At 46.0% G+C, this 21,386-nt stretch overlaps 1 protein-coding gene across 3 annotated transcripts; it reads right to left on the bottom strand.

Annotated features, from left to right (window-relative positions):
* Window positions 1-1,914: 1,914 nt before the first annotated feature.
* UNG (uracil DNA glycosylase) lies at window positions 1,915-20,343 on the bottom strand. 3 transcript variants are annotated; one of them, XM_082417568.1, is made up of 7 exons: window positions 20,126-20,343; window positions 19,250-19,456; window positions 18,643-18,738; window positions 16,024-16,121; window positions 15,289-15,377; window positions 13,758-13,936; window positions 1,915-5,852 (listed from the first exon to the last, which is right to left on the bottom strand). In XM_082417568.1, exons 1-7 carry the CDS (start codon window positions 20,252-20,254, stop codon window positions 5,739-5,741), a joined length of 912 nt encoding a protein of 303 aa, XP_082273694.1. In that variant the 5' UTR covers window positions 20,255-20,343; the 3' UTR covers window positions 1,915-5,738. The 3 variants fall into 3 exon arrangements, with proteins under 3 accessions (XP_082273694.1, XP_082273693.1, XP_082273695.1); XM_082417567.1 differs by lacking the exon at window positions 1,915-5,852 and adding an exon at window positions 8,583-9,789 and having other exon boundaries at window positions 20,126-20,339; XM_082417569.1 differs by lacking the exons at window positions 1,915-5,852; window positions 15,289-15,377; window positions 16,024-16,121 and adding an exon at window positions 8,583-9,789 and having other exon boundaries at window positions 20,126-20,342.
* Window positions 20,344-21,386: the final 1,043 nt, after the last annotated feature.

Here is a 21,386-nt window from a genome sequence, read left to right as displayed (position 1 = left end):
TGGTCTCCTATGTCTCCGGGGAGAGCCATCTGTGACTCAGGGAAATTTTGTAACACCCCATTGAAAATCCCTCCTCGATGACTCCAAATAATTGTGATCTGGGCAGAGTGTCAGGAGTGGTGAGGCTATTGGGCTTTGAAATCAGGTTGACTTGAGTTTGAATTCTTGCTCTGTTACCTGTGGCTTTGGGCAAATGGGCAAGCCTGTTTCTTCATCTAATTACTTCACCATATGGTTGAGAAAATTAAATGAAATGGTGTGCACTGAACCTCTAGCGGGGTGGCTTGCTCATAACAGGCACTTAATATATTTTTTTAATGAAATTCCTTTTTCTCAAAAAACTAGAAACACTTCCCCCTCCTGCTCCACACACACAGATAAAGAACTCTTTCTGTGGCTCTGTTCTCCCTGGACACTCTGTTTATGGCATAGCATTTTCTAGAAGCCAGATCCCCCCTTCATCACCCCAAATACCACTAACTGAGAGGGACACAAGGACACAGGAAGTACACAATTGAGGAGCAATGTATTGATCTCTCGGGATGCCCCTCTCACGAATATTTGCATTTCCAAACATACTTCAGAAACTTAAAAACTGGTTCCCACTGAGATCAAACAAGGTCATTTACCAGGACCCTCCTTCAAGTAGCCCAGAGCCCCCACCAGTTCTTTCTTGTACGCCTTGAAGCTTTGACAAGGATGAAAAGCCACTGTCACACACACAGACACCAAAAAAATTGCTTCTCCAATCCAAAACTCTTAAAACTTTTTATACCAGGAGCAAACTGAAGCCGAAGAGGAATTTTAAGAGGGAAAGAATGTATTGTCTAATAATGAAAGCATACCCACAACACGCAAAAGTTTAAAAAAACTCACACTCCCTGACCTTGCCCCGCTGGACTTAAGTCACAAACAAGATAGTAGCTTTCACACGATTAATTTATAACTTGGGGTTCCCGGAACAACATTTTGCATAACTGAGTGTCTCGTGTTTCCAAAAGCCCTCAGCAGATAGACACTGCTCTCCTTGCCTGAGAAGGGAATCACTGTTGGCTGGGCTCTCACGGGCTCCCACAGCAAGCCACGAGGAACTGGCCAGGCAGTGGGAGGACGCAACAGATGGGCCCCATCACTGCTGCCATCTGAGTGGAAGCATGAGTACAGGGAGCCAAAATCTGGGCCCGTGTTGCCTGTTTTCCTATGGCTCCCGGGCTAAGAGTGGTTTTTACATTTGTTAGATGCTTTATTAAAAAAATCAAAAGATTGTGACACTCACAAATCATATTAAATGCCAATTTCAGTGTCCATAAAGTTTTATTGGAACACAGCCACACCATTCATTTACATTTGTACGTGTCAATGAAGAGTTGAGTATTTCCCAGAGACGGGATGACTGCAAAGCCTAAAATATTTACTATCTGACCCTTTATAGAAAATGTATGCTGATCCCTGCCCTACAAAGCCAAGACTGTCTTTGTGAAAATTAGTAAGAGGAAACCTCAACTGAAATTGTAAGGCCTGTAGAGGGAGCTCTCACACCCTCCCATTCCTCATCAGTTACCCCAAACAGGAAGCCATCAATTACAGATCCCAACCAGAAGAGACATACCTAGCGCTCCCAAATACAACTACTTTACTACTCCAGCAGGAGGAAGATTTTCTTCCCGCCCAGTAACAAGCCCAGCCAATGGAAATGGCCACAGCTCAGCCAATGAGAAGCTGTTATCACCTGAACTCTTACTTTCCTCCAATGAACTTTCATTTTTCTCTTGTTGATGATTTCCTTGGCCCACCCTCCTTTCTATAAAAACCTGCCGTTTTGTACAACTGAAGTATCTCTCTGCTTGCTAGATGAGATGCTGCCCGATTTGTGAATCATTTAATAAAGCCAATTAGATCTTCAAATTTACTCAGTTGAAATTTGTTGTTTAACAGATTGGTGGCAGTGAGGGGATCCAAAGCAAATTCCTGATGACATTCGGGGACAATGAGAAATGGTTTGAGTTCAGTCCTTCTTGCCGTTTGCGAGGGCCATTGGCAAGTTCCCCTCTGTTTGGGCTCCACCCTCTTTGCGTTCAAGCTCCCAACCCAATTGGCTTTCCTTTACAGGGCAGGTCAGCTTGAGCTGGCAGATAGTTCTACCTGAAGCTAAGTCCCTAGCCTTTAAGACTACAATTTCCCAGATGGAAAAATCCCAGCCCTTAAACTCCGTTCTGGATTCCACTTTGGGAACTGCTAACAGCTTAGTCTACAATTCCCCATTTATTTGCAATCCTCCCCCAGATTCCACCTTGGGAACTCCTGGTAGCAGCTGCAGCTCATTTGTTTGGAATCAACCCACAGTCCTCATTCTTTGGGGCCTGGAGGTTAAACCCTTTCCCCACTCCCCAGATTATTAGTGAGGCTCCAAGAAACCCAAAAACTTACCTAAAAGAAACAGATCCTTTATATCCAAAGAGGTGAGCTCACCACCTTCCCACACACCTGCCTATTTTGTCTAAGAACTGTGGTCCCAGACGCTGTAGATATCTACAAAAATGGCAAAGTCTTAATAAAGACTACATAGAATCACAATGGCCATCCTGGGGAACGTTCCAGTCAGACAAGATTGTTCATTTAAGAAATACGCTAGATAAAAAAAAAAAGAAAGAAAGAAAAGAAATACGCTAGAGAGAAAGGGATCCCAAGTTGAACAGACAGATGGGATACCTATTTTAAATGGTATGCGGAAGCTACCAAAATGCTTCAGGATTCCAAAATAGTTTCATTGGAAGATTCATTGCAAAAGGATAATTTTAAAAATTAAAGATGCAAAAGGTATCTAAAACAACACCTAGGCCTCCCCCTTTTCACCCTATTAGCAGTTCATTATCAAAACACTGGCCCAGGGACTTCCCTGGTGGTCCAGTGGTTAAGACTCCGAGCTCCCAATGCAGGGGGCCCAGGTTCACTTCCCTGGTCAGGAACTAGATCCCGCATGCCGCAACAAAGAGCCCGAGTACCCCAACTAAGATCCGAGGCAGCCAAATAACTAAATATATAAATAAATAAATATTAAAAAGAAAAAACACTGGCAGAGAACTTGATGTCTCAATTGTAATCACCTGGGACAGTGGGAAAGTGGTTGTCCCTAAAACTTTATGCAAATTCTTCAACATCAACTTAAATGCCCCCATATGGGCCCCTCCCAAAGTTGACGGGACGCTGAGGGATTTTCTGGTAAACTGCTGTGTTATTCCCTTTAACAGCCAAGGGGAAACTACAAATACAATTCATGGGGTTGTTCACACTGCCAGTAGTATTTACTGTTTGCCCTGGCTAAAACTTGACAAGATGTTTGAAAGGATTCAATAACTTTATGATCAGAAAATTGGAAGCTGATATTCAGAGCTTGATGTAATTTTTTTAGGCTCCTCCCCTAAGTTAAAATGAACTGTGTACCCAGAGAGAAAGAAACAGTCCAACAATAAGTGGAGGGGTCTGTCAATCCTTTTTGCCAATCCCCAAACCTCCCCTATTGTAATAGATCAGGACATTAGATATAGAACTGTCCTGCACAAAAGAAGGAAAACTTATAAAATCTGTTTGCATGTTTATATATTTGTATACATGTATATAAAGGTATCTAGATAGATATATAGAGAGATAAATAGGTAGATAGATATAGATATTAAATGTGAGATATTTTCCTACTTCTGGATGGTATTGCTAAAATTATTTTGTAAAAGACCTCTATTTAGTTGGTTTGAAGGTCAGGCACTTTTAAAGATTGGGCATTCTAAATTCTCAGAAAAATAGAAACTAACCCAAATGCCTCATGTGATCTGGGATAATCTTCAGTAAATAAAAGCTAGTTTAAATTTGTTGGCTTAAATAAAACAGGCATGTCTTTAGAGTTTTTAGCATTAAATATAATACTTTTACTCTACCTAGGCTTACAAATTTGTCAACAAGAAAAATAACTCGGTATGATGAAATTTTCATAAGTAATCTAAATATAACTGCTAAGGGCAAGTAAATTAAATAAATGTAAGATAAAAGGTTTTTTAGGTGAACTTTTCAAATAAGTTTCCCAGATCTTTCCGGCAACCTGAAACTTTAGAATTTTGCTAAGTTAAATTAAATGATAGAAACTTATTGAATATATGGATCATTCCCTAGTAAGATAAAATATTGAATATTAATTACTGATCATAGGTTTATCTGCTTTTGAATTCCCACTGCAGAGAAACGAAGTGGATCTATTAGTAAACATGTTTTAAGCCACACCAAAAAGCATGTTTCTATAAACTATTAAAAGTATTTATAAATTTGCCAAGCCACAGAATGCTAATATTAAAGACAGTTCATGATTCCTTGCTTCTTAGTTTTCACTAGAAATTAAAGATTTCTCAGGGCTAAAAATTCTAACATATGTTATTGAAACTACTAGAAATAATAAGGGAAACAACTCTGTATGCAAGGAAAGAAGGATGTGTTTTGGGTAAGAAAAGGCATGAAGAATGAAGATGCATTTTTGTTAAGGGAAGTGAGAGTAATTTTGTCTAAACTAGAACTTCTGCTTATGAAGGACAAATTTACCTTCTGTCGTCAAGTGGGTTAAAATTTGGATTGCTACCAGAAGGGTTCTGGAAATAGGCTTATTATGTAAAATTAAAGCTTAATTTTCTTTCATCTGCTGACAGAACAAGTTTTCTGGGATTGTTGATCTGCTCCTGATAAAAGATTGTAAAAGCTTTTTCTTTAAAAGTAATCTGCCTAGAAAGCAAAGATTTTGTGTTTTATCACAGTCATCTCCTGTGCTCTTTGTCATCAGGTCCTTGGTTACTTAGGAAAACTGAGTCTTCTTCATATTAAAAGAGCTAAAGTTTTGCTAACAGCTGTATAACCTTCTATATTTGCCTGTTAAAATTATTTTTGTCACTTTGGTTAAATAGATAACTAAGTAATGTTTCACAGTGACCTGTGATCCTATCTAGGCAGTGTTTTTAAACCTTTTTTTTTTTTTTTTCATATTTTTAACAAGCTTCCCCAAATCAAATTCTAAATGAAGTCTTTTTGACCTGGAAGAAACTTTGGGATTTTCCCACAGGGCCCCAGGAACTTACCAAAATATTTGTTAAACTAATTAGGCTTATTTGATATGTTAAATTACATGAGAAGCATTGTCAAACAAGAAATAGTACTAAACCTTTTTTTAAAAAAATGTTTATTTATTTATTTGGCTGCGCCAGTTCTTAGTTGCGGCATTCGGGATCTTCATTGCCGTGTGTGGGATCTTCAGTTGCGGCATGCAGGCTCTTAGTCGTGGCATGCAGGCTCTTAAGTGCGGCATGCGGGATCTAGTTCCCTGACCAGGGATCAAACCCGTGCCCCCTGCATTGGGAGTGCAGAGTCTTAACTGCTGGACCACCAGGGAAGTCCCCACTAAGCTTTTTTTATGTTGTGTTTGTACAGGTATGTAAGTGTTCCAGAAATTGTGTGAAATTCCTAGAAATCTGATAGGACCTGGTACAATGATTATCACTTGTAATTCTAGTTATTATCTTAAAATGTTGTATGACATCCTCTGGGACCCCAATAGAAAATGGGCAACAAGTAAAACGATCTTCTTACTGCTATTCTCTTACTTTCTGAAACTGCTGTCATCAAAATTAAGACTCACACTAAAAGGACTGAACCTGAGCATCAGGGACATGTCCTGGATGACTCTCGTGCAAAGGCAACAGCGACGGAATCTATACAGATTGTAACACATGTGGATGCAATCCGTTCTGCTTCCGCAAAAAATCATCCCTCACTGCCGGACTTCTGCCATCCTGATGTCCTTGTAACATGGCAACAGTCTGCTCCTGAATCAGAGAAATTAAGGTGGGTAAACAATGGCTGTAAACTAAATGAATGGTCAGGGCTCTTGGAAACCCAAGACGGCTGCCTGGTTCTTCCTGGAACCCTGGCAAATCCCTTTGTTTTTTGTTTGTGTTTACATTCCTTCATCCACCATAGTACATTTAAGATGACTCAAATTATGAATCACCATTGGTGGGGAGACGTCTACAAAACCGCAAAAACAGACTACCAACAATTCTGATCTGCCAGGTCCATAATCCTGGAAAAACTGTTCTCGCTCCTGGAGCCCTGAGACCCTTGAACACCTGCAGCTGGACTTCATTCAACTGCCACTTGGCCTGGCTCCACCCTAGAAGTAATTTCAATGAAATCCCAAATGCCACTGTGTGTTTAAAGTGTTCCAAGCGTCTGTTTTATAAAGTGAGGGTACTAAGCCCACCTAACCTTGTTCTTTGCTTCAATCTAACCCAACCCTGGGATGGGAAAATGAGGTCTCTCGAGTATCTATATAAGAAATTCTGTGGGGCATCCAATGTAATCAGGCCATTTGTAAGCTTACTGACATACCCATGTATTTAGACAGCCTTTCAATATATAATAATACAGTATATGAGCCTTGGTTGAATGATGCTAATGCCTCTGTAACAATGAACGGGTCCACAGATACTGTCACTGATGCAGGAGCCTTATGCACACCTCCTGGCTACATCTTTGTATGTGAAAGTTTTGGTTTAGAACCATCTTTATGGTTCTGTGTAAAGATGGTTTTGTTATGTTGTTTTAAATTCTGTTCTGCATACTTGTTAAGTTTTCTACCTCCTGATTGTTGGACCTTAGTGAAAATGATGTGCTTAATGAGGTGATGCTAGCTCAGCGCTTTGAGAGGATTTCCAACGCTTACAACCTTGACAAAATCCAGACTTGGGATAAGAAATGCCTGCGAGTTCTCCCTACTACTGTCTCTTGTTACTCAAATGTGGCCTCAGGCAGTTTCTGGTCCGTGCACTTTCCCTCCAGTGTGGGACATGACACCCAGGAAAGGTCTTTCCTGGCACCGAGGAGCGAAGGCTGAATTTGGAAAGCCTGTCTCTGGATCAGCGATGCTTTTGGAGAAAGATCTTGATCAAAAGGCAGTAACTGAAAATTAATAAAAGGAAACCTCAACTAAAACTGGAGTTGGGAGGGCCTGGAGAGGGAGCTCTTATGCCCTCTGGTAACTGACTCTGGTCAATTACCCCAAAGTGTCAATCACAAACCCCAATGAGAAGCCACTGTCACTTGAACTGACTTTCCTCCAATGAACTTTCATTTTTTTCGATGATTTCCTTGTCCCACCCTCCTTTCTACAAATGCCTTCCATTTTGTACAACCCCTCAGAGTATGTCTCTGCTAGATGAGATGCTGCTTGACTCATGAATCTTGTAATGATGCCAATTAGATCTTCATTTACTCAGCTGAACTCAACACCTTTTACAACATCTTTGCATACCCAGTGACCCAGTGCTATAATCATAGCAAATCTGAAAACATGTGAAAAAAAGTTACAACTACACAGGTAAAAGTTCATCAAAATTAACCTTGTTTCTAAAAAATCAGTGACCGAATTTGTATTTCTTTTTGGGGGGCAGGGGTGGTCATAGACCATTTAAGATGCTGCTCTGTGTTCTGTTTAAAGTGTCACTACACTTCCAAGGTTCAATATAATTTCTTAAAAAATTAGTTTGCTTTTTATTTGTGGTACCTCAGAGCTTTCTGCTTCCTCCCTACTCACAGCACTGCATTAGGAGATCGGTGTTAAAACCTCACTGATAAACATTATGCTCTCACTTCTTCTTTGGATAAAGGGAATCCGTTGGAACGCTTAGGGGAGGACCCCAAAGTTACCAGAGGGAAAACTGCAAATGCATCTTCGTGCTGATTTTGCACAATGTGGGATCATAAACCCTTCTTTTCAGACGTGAGAAAACTCAGGCCCAGAGGGGAAGCAATCTTCTCAAGCAAGTTTCCAAATCCCTGCCCTCCTAAGAAACGCGTTAGACTGGATGTTCTCACTGGATGCAGTCCTTCTCGCCCACTTAAACACAAGCACCCGCGTTCCCAAGACTTCTTTATTCTTTCTGCTCCCTTCATCAGACAGCAGGGGACGCCGACCTTTTCTCTGGATGTTCCGCCCCAGCAACTGGAGCCAAGTGCTGCCAGGTCAGTGGGCCACCATCAGGGGATCTTCCCAGTGCCTTGGCCTCACACCTCAAGCCCAGAGAAGAGTCTGGAAAACTAGCTGAGGGAGGGGTGGGGGAAGCTGCCCTCGCACTGTCGCAGGGCTTGGCAGGACACGCAGCCATGGTGAGCACGCCAAGATCCGTGGAGAAATGCTTTTTCCAGTCCGAAGTGGCTCCTTTAGGGTCCCAGCAGACCCCGACCCCGTTCAGCCCCCATCCCCCCTCCACAGCGCCCGGGGTGCTGCGCCAGGCTCGGCTGGGGCCGAGCTCGGAGCCCCACCCTCGCCGACTCCTGCCCGCGCCCCTCCCGTGAACCCGGCCCAGGGCTTACCGAGGCCGGGCGCAGGGGTGGGCGGCTCCATCGGAGCGGCGGGGGGAGGGGGAAAGGAGGAAGGGCGGCACGGAGGCGGCGCTTCCGGCCCACAATGGTTGTCATGGCGACCGCGGGCCGCCCCAAGCCAAGAGTAGCCTAAAGGGCGTCCGCCCAGGGCCCAGAAGGACCAGGCACCGAGCGAAACTTCAACAATCTTTTATTACCAAACTCTCGCAGGGTTAACCCTTTAACCCAGCTAACAGCAAAACAGCGCTCTAACGGGATCTGGAATGGAGGTGCACACCTAATAAAGATTGCCTCTTAAAAAAAGGATTTTAAAAAATGTATATATACACATCTGCGTTAAGTGTCGTTTTAAAAAAAGCAAAATTCACCAGTGTTGCAAAAAAAAAATCCCAAAGTGATTTCAATCTAACCCCACCCCCTACCCCCCCACACACGAAAAAACAACATTGGCAGTATATGCTGGCTCAAACCCAACGCGGGGTGCAGCTAGGAAAAAAGCATTTCTTTCCTCTTAAAAAAAACAACAAAAACCTTTCTCCTCCTTCCTGTTCAACCTCCACAGCTTATTCCTAGAAACACCCAAAGAATTACATAACTAATTGCATTAGAGTAGACCCAGTTCACTTTCCCCAGCCTCCAGACGTGAAAGTTCACACCAAGGATGGTTCCTTAGCAATTTTCGCCAGTACTGCAGTCAGGAACTCGATCCCTAATTTCTGGGAACTTGCAAAACGTCCTCAGGCTTCCGGAGGGCTCCGTGAAAGATCACGGGCCAGCGTACCTGACCAAGACTGGAATGCCAGGCTGGGTAAAGAAAGAGGGCCTTTCCAAATAAAAACACCCAACCCCACAAAACATAAAGTCTAACCTACCAGGTAAAAACAAGTAGCAGCTGGCTGTACCAAAAAGGTGCTTATCTCCCTGCTTTGACCATGAAAGTAATAACAAAGGGGAACACAGTCCAGACTATTTGACCTCATCTCCCTTCCAAGAACCTTGACCCACAGACAGCATATTCCAGGCCAGAGGTCCCAGGGTGATTTTGGGGTTTCTGGCCAGGGAAAGCTGCTGCCAGGCTGCCTGGCTCACTGCTGCTCCGCGGAAAATGTGCGCCCTCGTGCAGGGTGCTGAAGAATTAGGAGGGAAATTGTTTTTTGACTTTGACTTCGTAAATGACAGATACTTCAATCACAGCTTCCAGAAAACCACTCATAGACCCCCGACCCCCAAGGGTCAAGGTCACAGATCCTTCCAGTTGATGGGCTCTTTGCCAGACTTCTGCAGCAGCTCGTTGGTTTTAGAGAAATGCCTGCATCCGAAGAACCCCCTGTACACCGAAAACGGCGAGGGATGAGCGGTCTGCAGCACGTGGTGCCGCTTCTGAAAGAGGAGGAGACGGGGAGTGAGATTGTGGGGACACTCTCAGGACTTCTAAAAAGAACCACTCTGGCTGTGGCGCTTTCTGTCAGCTCTGGCGTTCCCCTGTGACCGCTCTAAATTCGCCTGCTTTCCTCATGGTGTTGGTTTACTTGCAGCGTCCACACAGGTCCGTGCGTTCATCCTCCACTGGTTGGTAGAGCCACTACCTGGGCTAGGCTCTAAGGATGCAGAGCACCTGTCTCTGCCCTCCACTGGGCACTCTCGATAGGACTCGTAGGTGCCCTTGTCCTATGACCCAGCAGTCCCACTGCTGAGTGGGACTGCTAGGTCTCCCACTGCTGAGACTGTATTTGGTAAAGGACGCCACGATGCACACATCTCCATAAAGATGCAGGCATGAGGAGGTGCACGGCTCCTATCAGGTAAAACCTACCATAAATCCAGTGCTATGCAACAGATTACAAATATTTTTCTAAAGTTCTGGCAACGCAACACCACATAGCTACTAGAAGAACAAGATCAAGCTACATATGCTGACACAGGGAGACCTCTAAAATATGTCAAGTGGAAAAAAAAAAAAAGCAAGAAAAAGTGATAAATGCATTAAATAAAAAAAAAATTCTTTGGTAGGGGGGATAAGACCCAAGACACTATTTATAGTAGTTCCTTTAGGTGAAAGATTGTACCTTTCTATGCTGTTTGCATTATCTCACCACCAAAATAGAATACTTAAAATTTTTTAAAATGTCAACTGTAGTTAACTTAGCAGGAAGATTCTGGACCATTTTTGTTTTCTTCATTCTTTCCTGTATTTAAATAAAAATCACCCAACAGGGCTTCCCTGGTGGCGCAGTGGTTAAGAATCTACCTGCCAATGCAAAGGACACAGGTTCGAGCCCTGGTCCGGGAAAATCCCACATGCCATGGAGCAGCTAAGCCCGAACGCCACAACTATTGAGCCTGTGCTCTAGAGCCCGCAAGCCACAACTAGAGAAAACCCGCGCGCAGCAATGAAGACCCAATGCAGCCAAAAAAAAAAAAAAATCACCCAACAAATAATTGTCTTCCAAGATACCCCTGCCTTCAAGGAGCTGGGCTGAGGAGGGGCCATCAGTGAAGCCGGGCAGCGCAGTATGGGTCAGGGCATGGAACCTGGGTTCCTTCAGGTCCTGGCCCTGCCACTCAGCAGTGGCGCAGCCCCAGAGAAGTCGCTGACCCTCCCTAGGCCGCAGATCACTTTTCACCTGCGGACTGGAAGTTAACAGCAGCGCCTGCTCAGGAAGATCCCGTGAAGAACAAAAGATGGGTCATGCGCGCAGAGCATCCTGGGAAGGGATGCAGGCCGGGTGCTCAGCACAGGGTACAGCATGTGGGGCAGGCCCCTGAACACGTGAGCTGTGTGCATTATGAAGGACGAGTCAGCCAGCCTCCAGGGAAGGAAAAGAGCTCTACATGCTGGATGGAGGAAGCAGGATGTTCAAAGGCAGGCAGGGGAGTGGGGGCCTGGAGTTCACAGAGGGTGAGAGGCAGGCCGGGGCTGTGCCCAGACCCCAGCTCATAAGCCCAGGTCAAGGCCTTCCAAGGAGAAGGCGTCTGAACCCTCTGCTCTGGGCAAGATGAGATGGGGCTGACCTGAGGCTAAGTTGGGCAGGTGGGGGGGGGGGTGCTGAGAGAAGAAAGGCTGTGTATGACTGGTTGCAGGAGGTGGGGATAGATACAAAGGGTGGAGGAGGGAAAGAAAGGGAGGGGTCAAGAATGATATGTGATTTCTGGTTGGGCAACTGGGTAGACAGCGGTCCTTTTTATCCTTGGGCATCCAGAGGCCCAAGTTTAGTGAGGGATGGACGAGGAAAGGAGAATTGGAAAATGTTGCATTTGATGTGCTTCCAGGTCCCTAGTAAGGAAGCAGCTGAATATATAGATCTAGTGCTTAGAAGACACCCCGGGTTAGAGATGTGCAACTTGGTTTTTAATGGTCAATCTACTAGTTTTTTTTTTTTTTTTTTGGCTGCGCCATGCAGCATGCAGGATCCTAGTTCCCCAACCAGGGATCGAACCCAGGCCCTCTGCAATGGAAGCGCGGAGTCCCAACCGCTGGACCGCCAGGGAAGTCTGGTTTTTAATGGTCAAGCTACTTTAACAACTGTTTACTTTCAAACTGAACCATTATTAAGATTACAGATATACTGAGTAAGGGCGCTTCTGACCACAAACCTCCCTAAGACACAGACTGGAAATCACTCCCATACGCACTTCACTACCGAGATAATCAGATCTTAGCAGTTAGTTCATTCATGCCAGGTTTTATTCCTACTATTCCCTTCCCGAAAAGAAAAACACCTGAAAACATCCTGTTCATTCACACAGAACCTTTATAGAGAAAGCAGCTCTTCCATCTGACCTACACGCCCCCTTGCTGTTTGCAGCCATGTGTATAAAGACACTGGAAGGAGACGTCAGACGGTAAAACCCAGTGCTTACCCCAGGCCAAGAAGAATCTGAACGGATGGGGACTAGGAGGGGAGACCTTAATATCCTTTATTTTCTAACCATGTGAATCTACTACCTTAAAAAAGGAAAAAAGGCCTAAATTACGAAATAAAGGTAGAACTCCACTAGAGAGAAAATGGAGGAGATAACTGACATGTGAGTCAAGTCTCTAGAGCTGACGGCTGGCTTGGAACCCTGCCACCCTCGCCCGTGGGCTGGGCGGGCCTCCCCGCGGGCCCGCCCAGGTGAGCGGGCTGCTCGGGTCAGATGCCGAAGCTCCACTCACCGCAAGTGGACAAGTGACCTCGCCTCCCTGAGCCCCAGTGCAAAGCGGGGACAGCGTATCCCTCCCACCCCCAACAGCCTCTGCAGAGGTCAGGAGAGATGCTGTGGGCAAAGTGCTGGACTTGCTCCTGACACCCGTTTGCACATCTCTGATACACCATAAACTAGTGCCATGTCGCCTCGGTTCATCCCTTTACCTCACTTATGAGGTGTGTATGCTATGATTTCTCCCCCCACCCTCACCGCCCAATTCAGTGCCTCCCAGTGGCCCAAGCTAAGTACTCCTCCTTGCCGTCCCCCTCCCTCCCTCCCAGCCCCACGCCCCCTCCTCCCCTTGCCGGTCTCCTTCACACCAGCATCACCTCCAGTGCGGTCCCAGGCACCCCAAAGGGAAATGCCAGCGCTCAGCACAGAGGGGAGGCAGAATTAGGATGGTTTTAGGACTGGGCTTAAGGGGATGAGGGAGGGCATTCAAGGATGACTTCCGGTTTTTAATCTCAGCAACCAAGTATACACAGGTGGGTCGGGGAAGGATGCGGTGGGGCGGGCAGAAACTGAAGAGCTGGGTTGGTGTCAGGGACCAGCAACCAGGGCCCAGGTTTAATAATCATCGCTGATGGTGTTCTCATGGGGGGAGGTTAAATTTGCGATTAAGTGGAACTCTTCATGTTTTCCATATACCCTCGAACTTGTTGAAAGCAAGAGACTTACCTCGCTCATCATTTACTGCATCGGTTGTTAACATGAATGGAACCTGGGGACCTGTGTATCTTTCTGTGTATGCAGCAAGTTTATGCCAGTGTTACCAACTGCATCTAAGCAGAAGCTGGCCAGCTGTTCTCCTCATACACAACTAATCATTTCGTCTGAGTTCTGTTCAATTTTGTTTCCTTTTTTTTTGGCTGTGCTGTGTGGCATGCAGGACCTTAGTTCCCTGACCAGGGATGGAACCTGTGCCCCTGTGTTGGGAGCACGGAGTCTTAACCCCTGGACCGCCAGGGAAGTCCCTGAATTCTGTTCAATTTTCGATGGGAAACCTAATCCTAATTATCACAGTTTTAAGGGAAAATAAGCTTCATTTTATGACATGGATTTTCTAGGACCACATAAAGGGATTCCTAGAATTCTCTAACCTGTTTAAAAAAAAACTGTTTAAAAAAAAAAAAAAAAAAAAAACCAACCCCAAAACATACCCTATCAATGGCACTGCCTTTCTTCTGAGCATAAGAGCCCCAGAGCAGGAAGACAAGGCCGTTCGAGTTCTGATTGAGCCAGGACACGACAGCATCGGTGAACTGCTCCCAACCTCTCTCCTTATGAGAATTGGCCTGATGCGCCCGGACGGTGAGGACGGCGTTGAGCAGGAGAACACCTGCAAGCACACAGCGAAGAAGCAGGCTCAAGGGAGGCTGAAACGTGGGATCTAAAATTCGACACAAGTGAACGCGTCTACGAAACAGAAACAGACTCACAGATAACAGAGAACGGACTTGCGCTTGTCACGGGGGGCATGAGGGAGGGAGGGACTGGAAGTTTGGGGTTAACAGATGCAAACTATTACATACAGGATGTACAGCACAGGGAACCCTTCAATATCCTGTGATAAACCATAATGAAAACGAATATGTATACGTATAACGGAATCACTTTGCTGCACAGCAGAAATTAACATTGTAAATCAACTATACTTCAATAAAATTAAAAGGAAAAAATAAGGGGGAGGCTGAAACGAGTTGGCCTAAACACCCAATAATGGGCTCAAAGCATGACGAAACCACCCGAAGATGGAAGCTGGTGCAGCCACCTGAAATCAGGTGGTGGAGAAAGCATTAGGACATGACCAGCTGGCGCCTCTGTGCGAGATTCATTTCCACCTCTGCACTTTCAAGACCGAACTTCTGAGTTTGCAACAGTGACCGTGCATTATATTCATCATCAGAAAGAATTGTTTAAAAAAATATACCCTAACTGATATGAAATAACCCTGGAAAGTAACACAAGGAGGCCAAGACGTTTCACTGAAACAAAAATCTCACTGCAAGAAAAGAGTAAATATTCTTTCCTTATCCTGACTGTAGTTTGTTAAAAAAGAAGTCACACAGATAGGTATTAAACACACACAACATAACCCGTGTGTCAAAATGAGAAAACTTGAGGCCACCTTCTGAATGGTCGAAGTTGAGTGGCTCAACGTAAAATACGAATGACGAGGAACCAACTTTTCCCTTTCATGCTATGATTAAAACATGAAAAACACTGGCTGCAGGATAAAAGCGAGATACATTTTTTTTTCACTAGATTACTGGTTTATTACAAAGGATATTAAAGGATGCAGTCAAGTCAGATGAAGAGTTGCAAAGGGCAAGATAGAGGGAAAGGGCACGTGGCTTCCATGCCCTCTCTCAGCTTGCCTCTCTCTCCAATCTCCATGCGTGCACCAACCCAGAAGCTCTCCAAATGTCATCCTTTGGGGGGTTTATAGAGGCTTCATTACATAAGCATGATTGATTAAATCACTGGCCATTGGCAATGGATTCAACTTCCAGCCCATCTCCTCTCCCTGGATATCAGGGGGTGGTGAGATACATTCTTTGACTTACATAAACTTAGCCATTTTATTAGAGCTCTCTGGTTCTTCACGGGTATCTTTTAAAAATATAAGCAAGCCAGACAGAAAAGACAGTTGAAATCCATCCAAAACACATCTAGCAGTGGCTGGTTTACCTTGCCTGGCCCATCCGGATAAATCTCCATGACCAGGATGAACAAAACCATCTATGTCTGTAGACAGTTCTTTATAAATGTTTTCCAAACTGAAAGCAAGCCAGAAGAAAAACAAACAAAAAAAACAGAATCTTAAGCACAATTCGGAAAGTTCAGGACCCTCCAGCACACACACAAGTTACAGTCTGCAAAGCCAGCCCTCAGGGCGGACAACAGGATGCACTGCACTGATTCATGGGAAACACTGCCCTTCCTTTAGACAGGCACACCTGCCAAACGCCTTTACTTCGGTCAGTGCTTGGGTTTAAGGAAGAGAACTTTGGAAAACCTAAGCAAATTAGCCCAGGAGTTACCACCCCACTCCCAAGTGATGGACTTAGTTTATACCTTTAATATTCATTATATTTGTAAATGATATGTAAAATCCTCCAAAGCAGGGGTTCTTAACCAGGGGTGATGGGGCCCCACAAGGGACTGCTGGAAACGTCTGAAGACATTTTTCATTGTCACAAATGGGGATGGGGCGTGCTGCTGGCATCTCGAGGCCAGGGGTGCTGCTAAACATGCTACCACGCACACGGCAGCCCCCCGACCACAAAGCCCCAGCCCCACATGTCAGTAGTGCAGAAACTGAGAAATCCTGCTCCAAAGGCTAGTGACGGTCCCACAAACAGGTGCACCTGTAATTTGAAAGTAATCACGATTGGAGCTGAGCCACCTGTAAAGCCTGCGTACCTGGGTGGGGGTGGCACGGGCCTTTGAACACTAAAGCAGAGCCCATGAGCTTGATTGGGTCCGTGATATGGATCCTGTCCCAGGATGACAACCTTCACCTGTGAACACCAGATGGCGAGGATCAAACACTATAGTACAGGCAGTCTGAACGGACACCTGGCTGGCTGATAACTTATACAAAGGGGCACTACGAGGACAAGGGCAGGACCCCCTCCCGGCCCAACTAAGAGCCCCCAGAAGGGAGCAGGTGACTTGGCACCATCACTTTGCATTACCCAGTTATCCTTCCCTCAGTCACCTGCCGCAGTGCCCCCTCCCTTCTCTGACCCATGTGTTTGAAACAAGGTGGGGGTCAACTTTGCTTTCATCCCCTTCATTTTTCAAATTACAAAAGGAAATACGCCCTTGTCACAAGTTCGACCATCCAGAAACATATCAAGATCTCCGGGTCATCCCTACCCTGTCCTGGTTCAACCATTTATAATCACCTATTGATATAGAATTAGGGTCATTGTACTCATCACCCTACATTTTTGTGTTTCTCACATCATACACTGTGGGCCTCCTTTAAGTCAACAGAGCTCAGTTGTTGATGGGCAGTCAGCTGGTTTCCCAGTTTTTTCCCTTAAAAAAATAACGCAGTAAACATCCTACTACGTGTATCTTTACATACTGCTGCTTTCATTTCTATGGAATAGATTCAGAAGAGTGGAGTTGTTGGTCACAGTGTAAGTGTATTTAAAATTTTCATCGACATATGCCAAATTGCTTTTCCACGAGTTGAAGAAACTCCAGTGTCCCACCAGCAGCATATGAAGGAGCCTGTTCCCCTGGACCGGTACACTGCGGAGATACTGTGGGTTTAGCTCCAGACTGTCTCATTAAGCGAACATCGCAATAAAACAAAGTGACGTCAATTTTTTGGTTTCCTAGTGCATACACGATACGGTAATCTATTAAGTGTGCAATTGCATGTCAAAAAAAAGTACATTATCTTAATTAGAAAGTACTTTATTGCTAAAAAATGCTAACCATCATTTGACAATGAAAGGTTGCCACAAAACTTCAATTTGAAAAAATCGCAGTATCTGCAAAGCGCAGTAAAACAAGGTCTGCCTGTGTCCTCTTAAGGGATGGAACCAGAGGAGAATGAGGTCACTGTCACAGTCAGTGGTGTTAAAATACTACTAGGCCTTTTGATCGGGTGCCCGCCCACCCACCTCTCTTCATTCCCACACTTCTGCCGTGTTCCTTCTTAAGACTCTCCTTCCGTAGCCAACATACACTTTATCCTTCAAAATCCAGCTTCAGACGTTCCCACAATCAGGCAGCTTTCATGGGCCACTCCATTCCTCCAGTTGGTATTCACACTGCCCCTGGCATATTCCCCATCATGAAGCAACCTGTCCGAGAGGGGAAGCTTTCCGGTTCTGGTCCTGGATAAGGACCTGAGAGGAGCCAGGTAACATCCCCGACCCTCCACATGCTCATCGGCAAAGAAGCCCCACCAGGCCAACTGATCTTCAGAAGTTTCATGCACTTTTCTTAGTCTTTCTTTACAATATTGCTCATTGGTACTCAAAACAGGGCATACTTCAAACAAGGGGCAAACTAGTACTGAATTTAATAGGACTTGTTTTTTTTTAACTTTATAAACAAGGAGGTACGTTTGAAGTGCTTGCTCTAAAATGAAAATTGTGATGTCTGCTAAGTATTAGGAGTGTCAGCCTTATCACGATGGCTTCTTCAACAATTTCACTTCTCTATGATTCAACAGGTACTTACTAAATCACGGGATTCCTGCGCTCAGCTTACAAAATCAGTAAGGCAAAAGGAGAACAAAACAATGGAACACCTCCAATGCAAGCAGATACTAAAAACCCACATCACAGAGGAAACCCACATCACAAATATAGTGGGGGACAGGCCTCCTTCCAGGAGGTGCCAGAGATGCACCTAGTTGGTTTTCAAAAGACAGAAGTGAGGAGAGGGTCACCGCCCTGTCCAGCTCCAAAGGAGGAGAATGGAAGGTGGAGGTGAGGCTGGGAAGCAGGAGGTGGCCGTATTCACCCTCAGCTTCCATAGTTTGCACCGTGGGAAGCCACAGACAAGCTTCTGACAGCGAGCAGCCACTGTATACACTGAACCAAAGCAAAGGAGTGTGTTAACAGGAGATGTGTTCAGGCCAGAAGTCAAGAGTTTGAAAGCATCAACCGTGAAGGATGGTGTGGTCAGACAGAAAGAACACTGAGCTGCAAGTCAAGGTGGGACCGCCGACAACCACTTGAAAAAGACTTAACTGCTTCGTGCCTCAGTTTCCTCACCACCACACTTTACCTCTCACGGGCATAGGGTCGGTTTAAGGATAAAATAAAATACAAGTTACAGCGTACAGACCCACGGTTTATGTACATACTTTTCTTCTTTTGCTATATGAACGGCACACAGTAAAAGTTAAACAGGGTACATATAGGCTAAAATACAGCCCGCCAAACCTCACAGTTTCAGTATTTTATTACTGAATTATGGACAGTGGCTTAACTCCAGTGTCCCTAATTTAAAAATACCATTTGAGTCCTACTCCCCTTTTAGTAAAATTCATCCACAGCTTGTACTTACATCTCTTATGTCACACATTTGGGTCCATGTGAAGACTTGCTGCGGGGGTGGGTAAACAGTGTAATGTTTTCTTTCTTCTGCAACAAATCCCATAAGCTGATGGAAAGATAAACTAGATATACAATCAGATTCTCACTGGAAAGCATACGAATTCAATGAGGAAGCTTCTAATGCAAGCTACTGGAAGAGCTCTTAGCTAGCTCTTTGCCAAGTTTTATATCCAAATTCTGCGTAAAAATCAAAACAGTTCCCCTCCCGACATTTTAATTCCCTTCCCCTTTCTTTGGGCTGGGTCAAAGTTGATTGGCCTGGCAGCCTTGACTTCCTGCGGGTGCCAACCCCTCCCTCTTTTTTTTAAAGGGCAGGTTTCATTCAGTCGGGTTTGTGGTTTTACCAGGCCACTCTTTCCTAGAGAGCAGACTAAACAAACGGGTTAAAAGAAGCTATGATATCACCTCATAGTCTTTTAAAAACCTTAAACTGGGCAGATTCAAAACATCATGGCTGTATGTTGAAGGAGGGAAAAGTAGGAGCTCACGAAAGCAATATCCTATAAACGTGGGCTTGGCCTGCTATATTTACAAGTGCCCGCAGTCTCCAACTTTACCTTAATAAAATATGGTTTCCCGAACTCCCCGCTGAGGTGCTTCTTCCAACTCTCACCAAAACCTACAGGCACATTGCGCGCTGCGAGTCTGAGCAGCGCGGCAGCCTTGTTCCTCTGGATACGGACCAACTGCTCGGGGCTCAGTGGCGACGAGGGCGGCGTGCCGGGCTCCTCCTGCCCGGCCCGGATCTTCTTGGCGGAGCTGTCCTGCAAGTGGTCCCCGCAGAAACGGGTCACGAGCTGCAGCGGGCCTCTCCCGGGAGCCCGCAGCTTCCGTCCCCAACCCAACAGCGCAGGGTAGAGGACACCCATTCTTGGGGTTTCAGCCCCGCTCGGCAGGTCCGTACAAAACCGGACTCTGGAAACCCAGGGCTGATCCCAGTCCGGCACTAACAGGCCGCTGCCCCAAATTTCGAGTTTGGTACCAAAACAGGGCAGGAAAAAGGTCTGTGAGCAAGGCCCGCAGCGTCTCGCTAGGGGTTCGCGGAGAAGGGGCCCAGCATCCAGGGCCCCGCCCCGCGGGTCCCGCCACTAGCGTCCCCACGTGGTCTTTTCGCGGCAAAAACCCTCCCCTCCAGGACCCACCCCCTCCCTCCTCTGATTGGAGGGTGGGCTGGCCCCCTCGCCTCTGATTGGCGCCGTGGGCCCCGAGGTTCGCCTCCATTGGCTGACCCCTCAGCATGGCCGCCGATGGGGCGCCACGGCGGGTGTTTTGAACACGTGGAGGCCCCAGTTTACCCAGTCAGCCGCATGTTCCTGCAACCCCTCGGTCGCGCGGGGTCCGCCGCCCTCCTCGCCCTCTTCGCCCTCTTCGCCCTCCTCACCCTCCCTTCCCCCTGACCCCCGGCCCCATGAGCGGTCCCCGCCGCGCCTTACCGCCGCATCCCCGCTCTCAGCTACCGCCGCCACGCCGTTCCACTGCTCGGCCGGCTCGGAGCTGCAGGCACGTCGCTTCCTGGCGGGGCTCGGGGTGAAGAAGGAGTAGAGGGTCTTCTGGCCAATCATCCTGGAGCCAAGGAGGGAGCGAACGCGCGCTGCCCGGGGACCCGCGACTTTGGCGCCAGCTGCGGCGGTCAGTAATTGGCGCCAAGCAACCCGCGCATGCTCCGACCGGGGGGGTGTGGGCGAGGGGGCAGCGGAGGGCCCAGTGCGCATGTGTGGGAGGGGCCGCTGGGCAAGGTCCCTGGGGCGAAGTGGGGCTCAGAAAGGTCTTGAGAGAGAGCAGGGTTCCTTAGGTCGGTTCACTCAGATGTTTACTCTTTCATTCATTATTCTCACCCATCATACCTCTGCCTTGGGCAAGTCCCTCCACCTCTCAGCCGGTGAAAGAACTTAAAAGTACCCGCCCCGTAGGGTTTTTTGTGGGAGTGAAATTAGCTTTAAAATAGTAATTGTTTTGCTTTTAGTTGTCCAATTTTCACAAGCTGTTTTACTGACGACAAACTAAGGCCTAGAGGCCTAACCTGTAAGGTTTGGGGGAGACTTTAACAGAGGTCATAAAGGTTAAACTCCAAACTAGTCATCCTCTGAAAGACATCCCCATACACCTGGATTTCTTCTCCTCTCCCTCCCTCCCCACATCCAAACCTTGGACAGGTCCTCTTGGGTCTATCTCCATAATAAAGCCCAAATTCAACTGCTGCTCTCAGTCTCTTGTCTACTAACTACAATCCCAGCAGGTCTTCTCTTTTCCTACCTAATCATTTTTTTGAAATGTAAATTACACCATAATAATCCCCAGGTTAAAATCCTATAGTTTCCAAATATGTTTGGAATAAAATCCTTGCTTCTACATACATACAGATGGTCAACAGGCACATGAAAAGATGCTCAACATCTCTAATTATTAGAGAAATGCAAATTAAAACTACAATGGGGTATCACCTCACACCAGTCAGAATGGCCATCATTAAAGTGTCTACAAGTAGTAAATGCTGGAGATGGTGTGGAGAAAAAGGACCCCTCCTACACTGTTGGTGGGAATGTAAATTGGTGCAGCCACTATGGAGACCAGTATGGAGGTTCCCTAAACAAACTAAAAATAGAGTTATCATATGATCCAACAATCCCACTCCTGGGCATATATAGGGAAAAATCTCTAATTCGAAAAGGTATATGCACCCCAATGTTCATAGCA

This window comes from Balaenoptera physalus (assembly GCF_965194825.1).
Source record: "Balaenoptera physalus genome assembly, chromosome: 12".
In the NCBI taxonomy this organism is placed as follows: Eukaryota; Metazoa; Chordata; class Mammalia; order Artiodactyla; family Balaenopteridae; genus Balaenoptera; species Balaenoptera physalus.
Note: the sequence above shows the minus strand (reverse complement) of the source record. Positions and strands in the feature narration are given on the sequence as shown.

Coding starts and splice junctions, on each gene's coding strand:
- UNG (XM_082417567.1), bottom strand. CDS start 20,254: ATGATTGGCCAGAAGACCCTCTACTCCTTCTTCACCCCGAGCCCCGCC. Junction 13,937..15,288: donor ATCCGGATGGGCCAGGCAAG/GTAAACCAGCCA, acceptor GTGTGCTTGCAG/GTGTTCTCCTGCTCAACGCC. Junction 9,790..13,757: donor AAGGCAGTGCCATTGATAGG/GTATGTTTTGGG, acceptor CTCCTCTTTCAG/AAGCGGCACCACGTGCTGCA.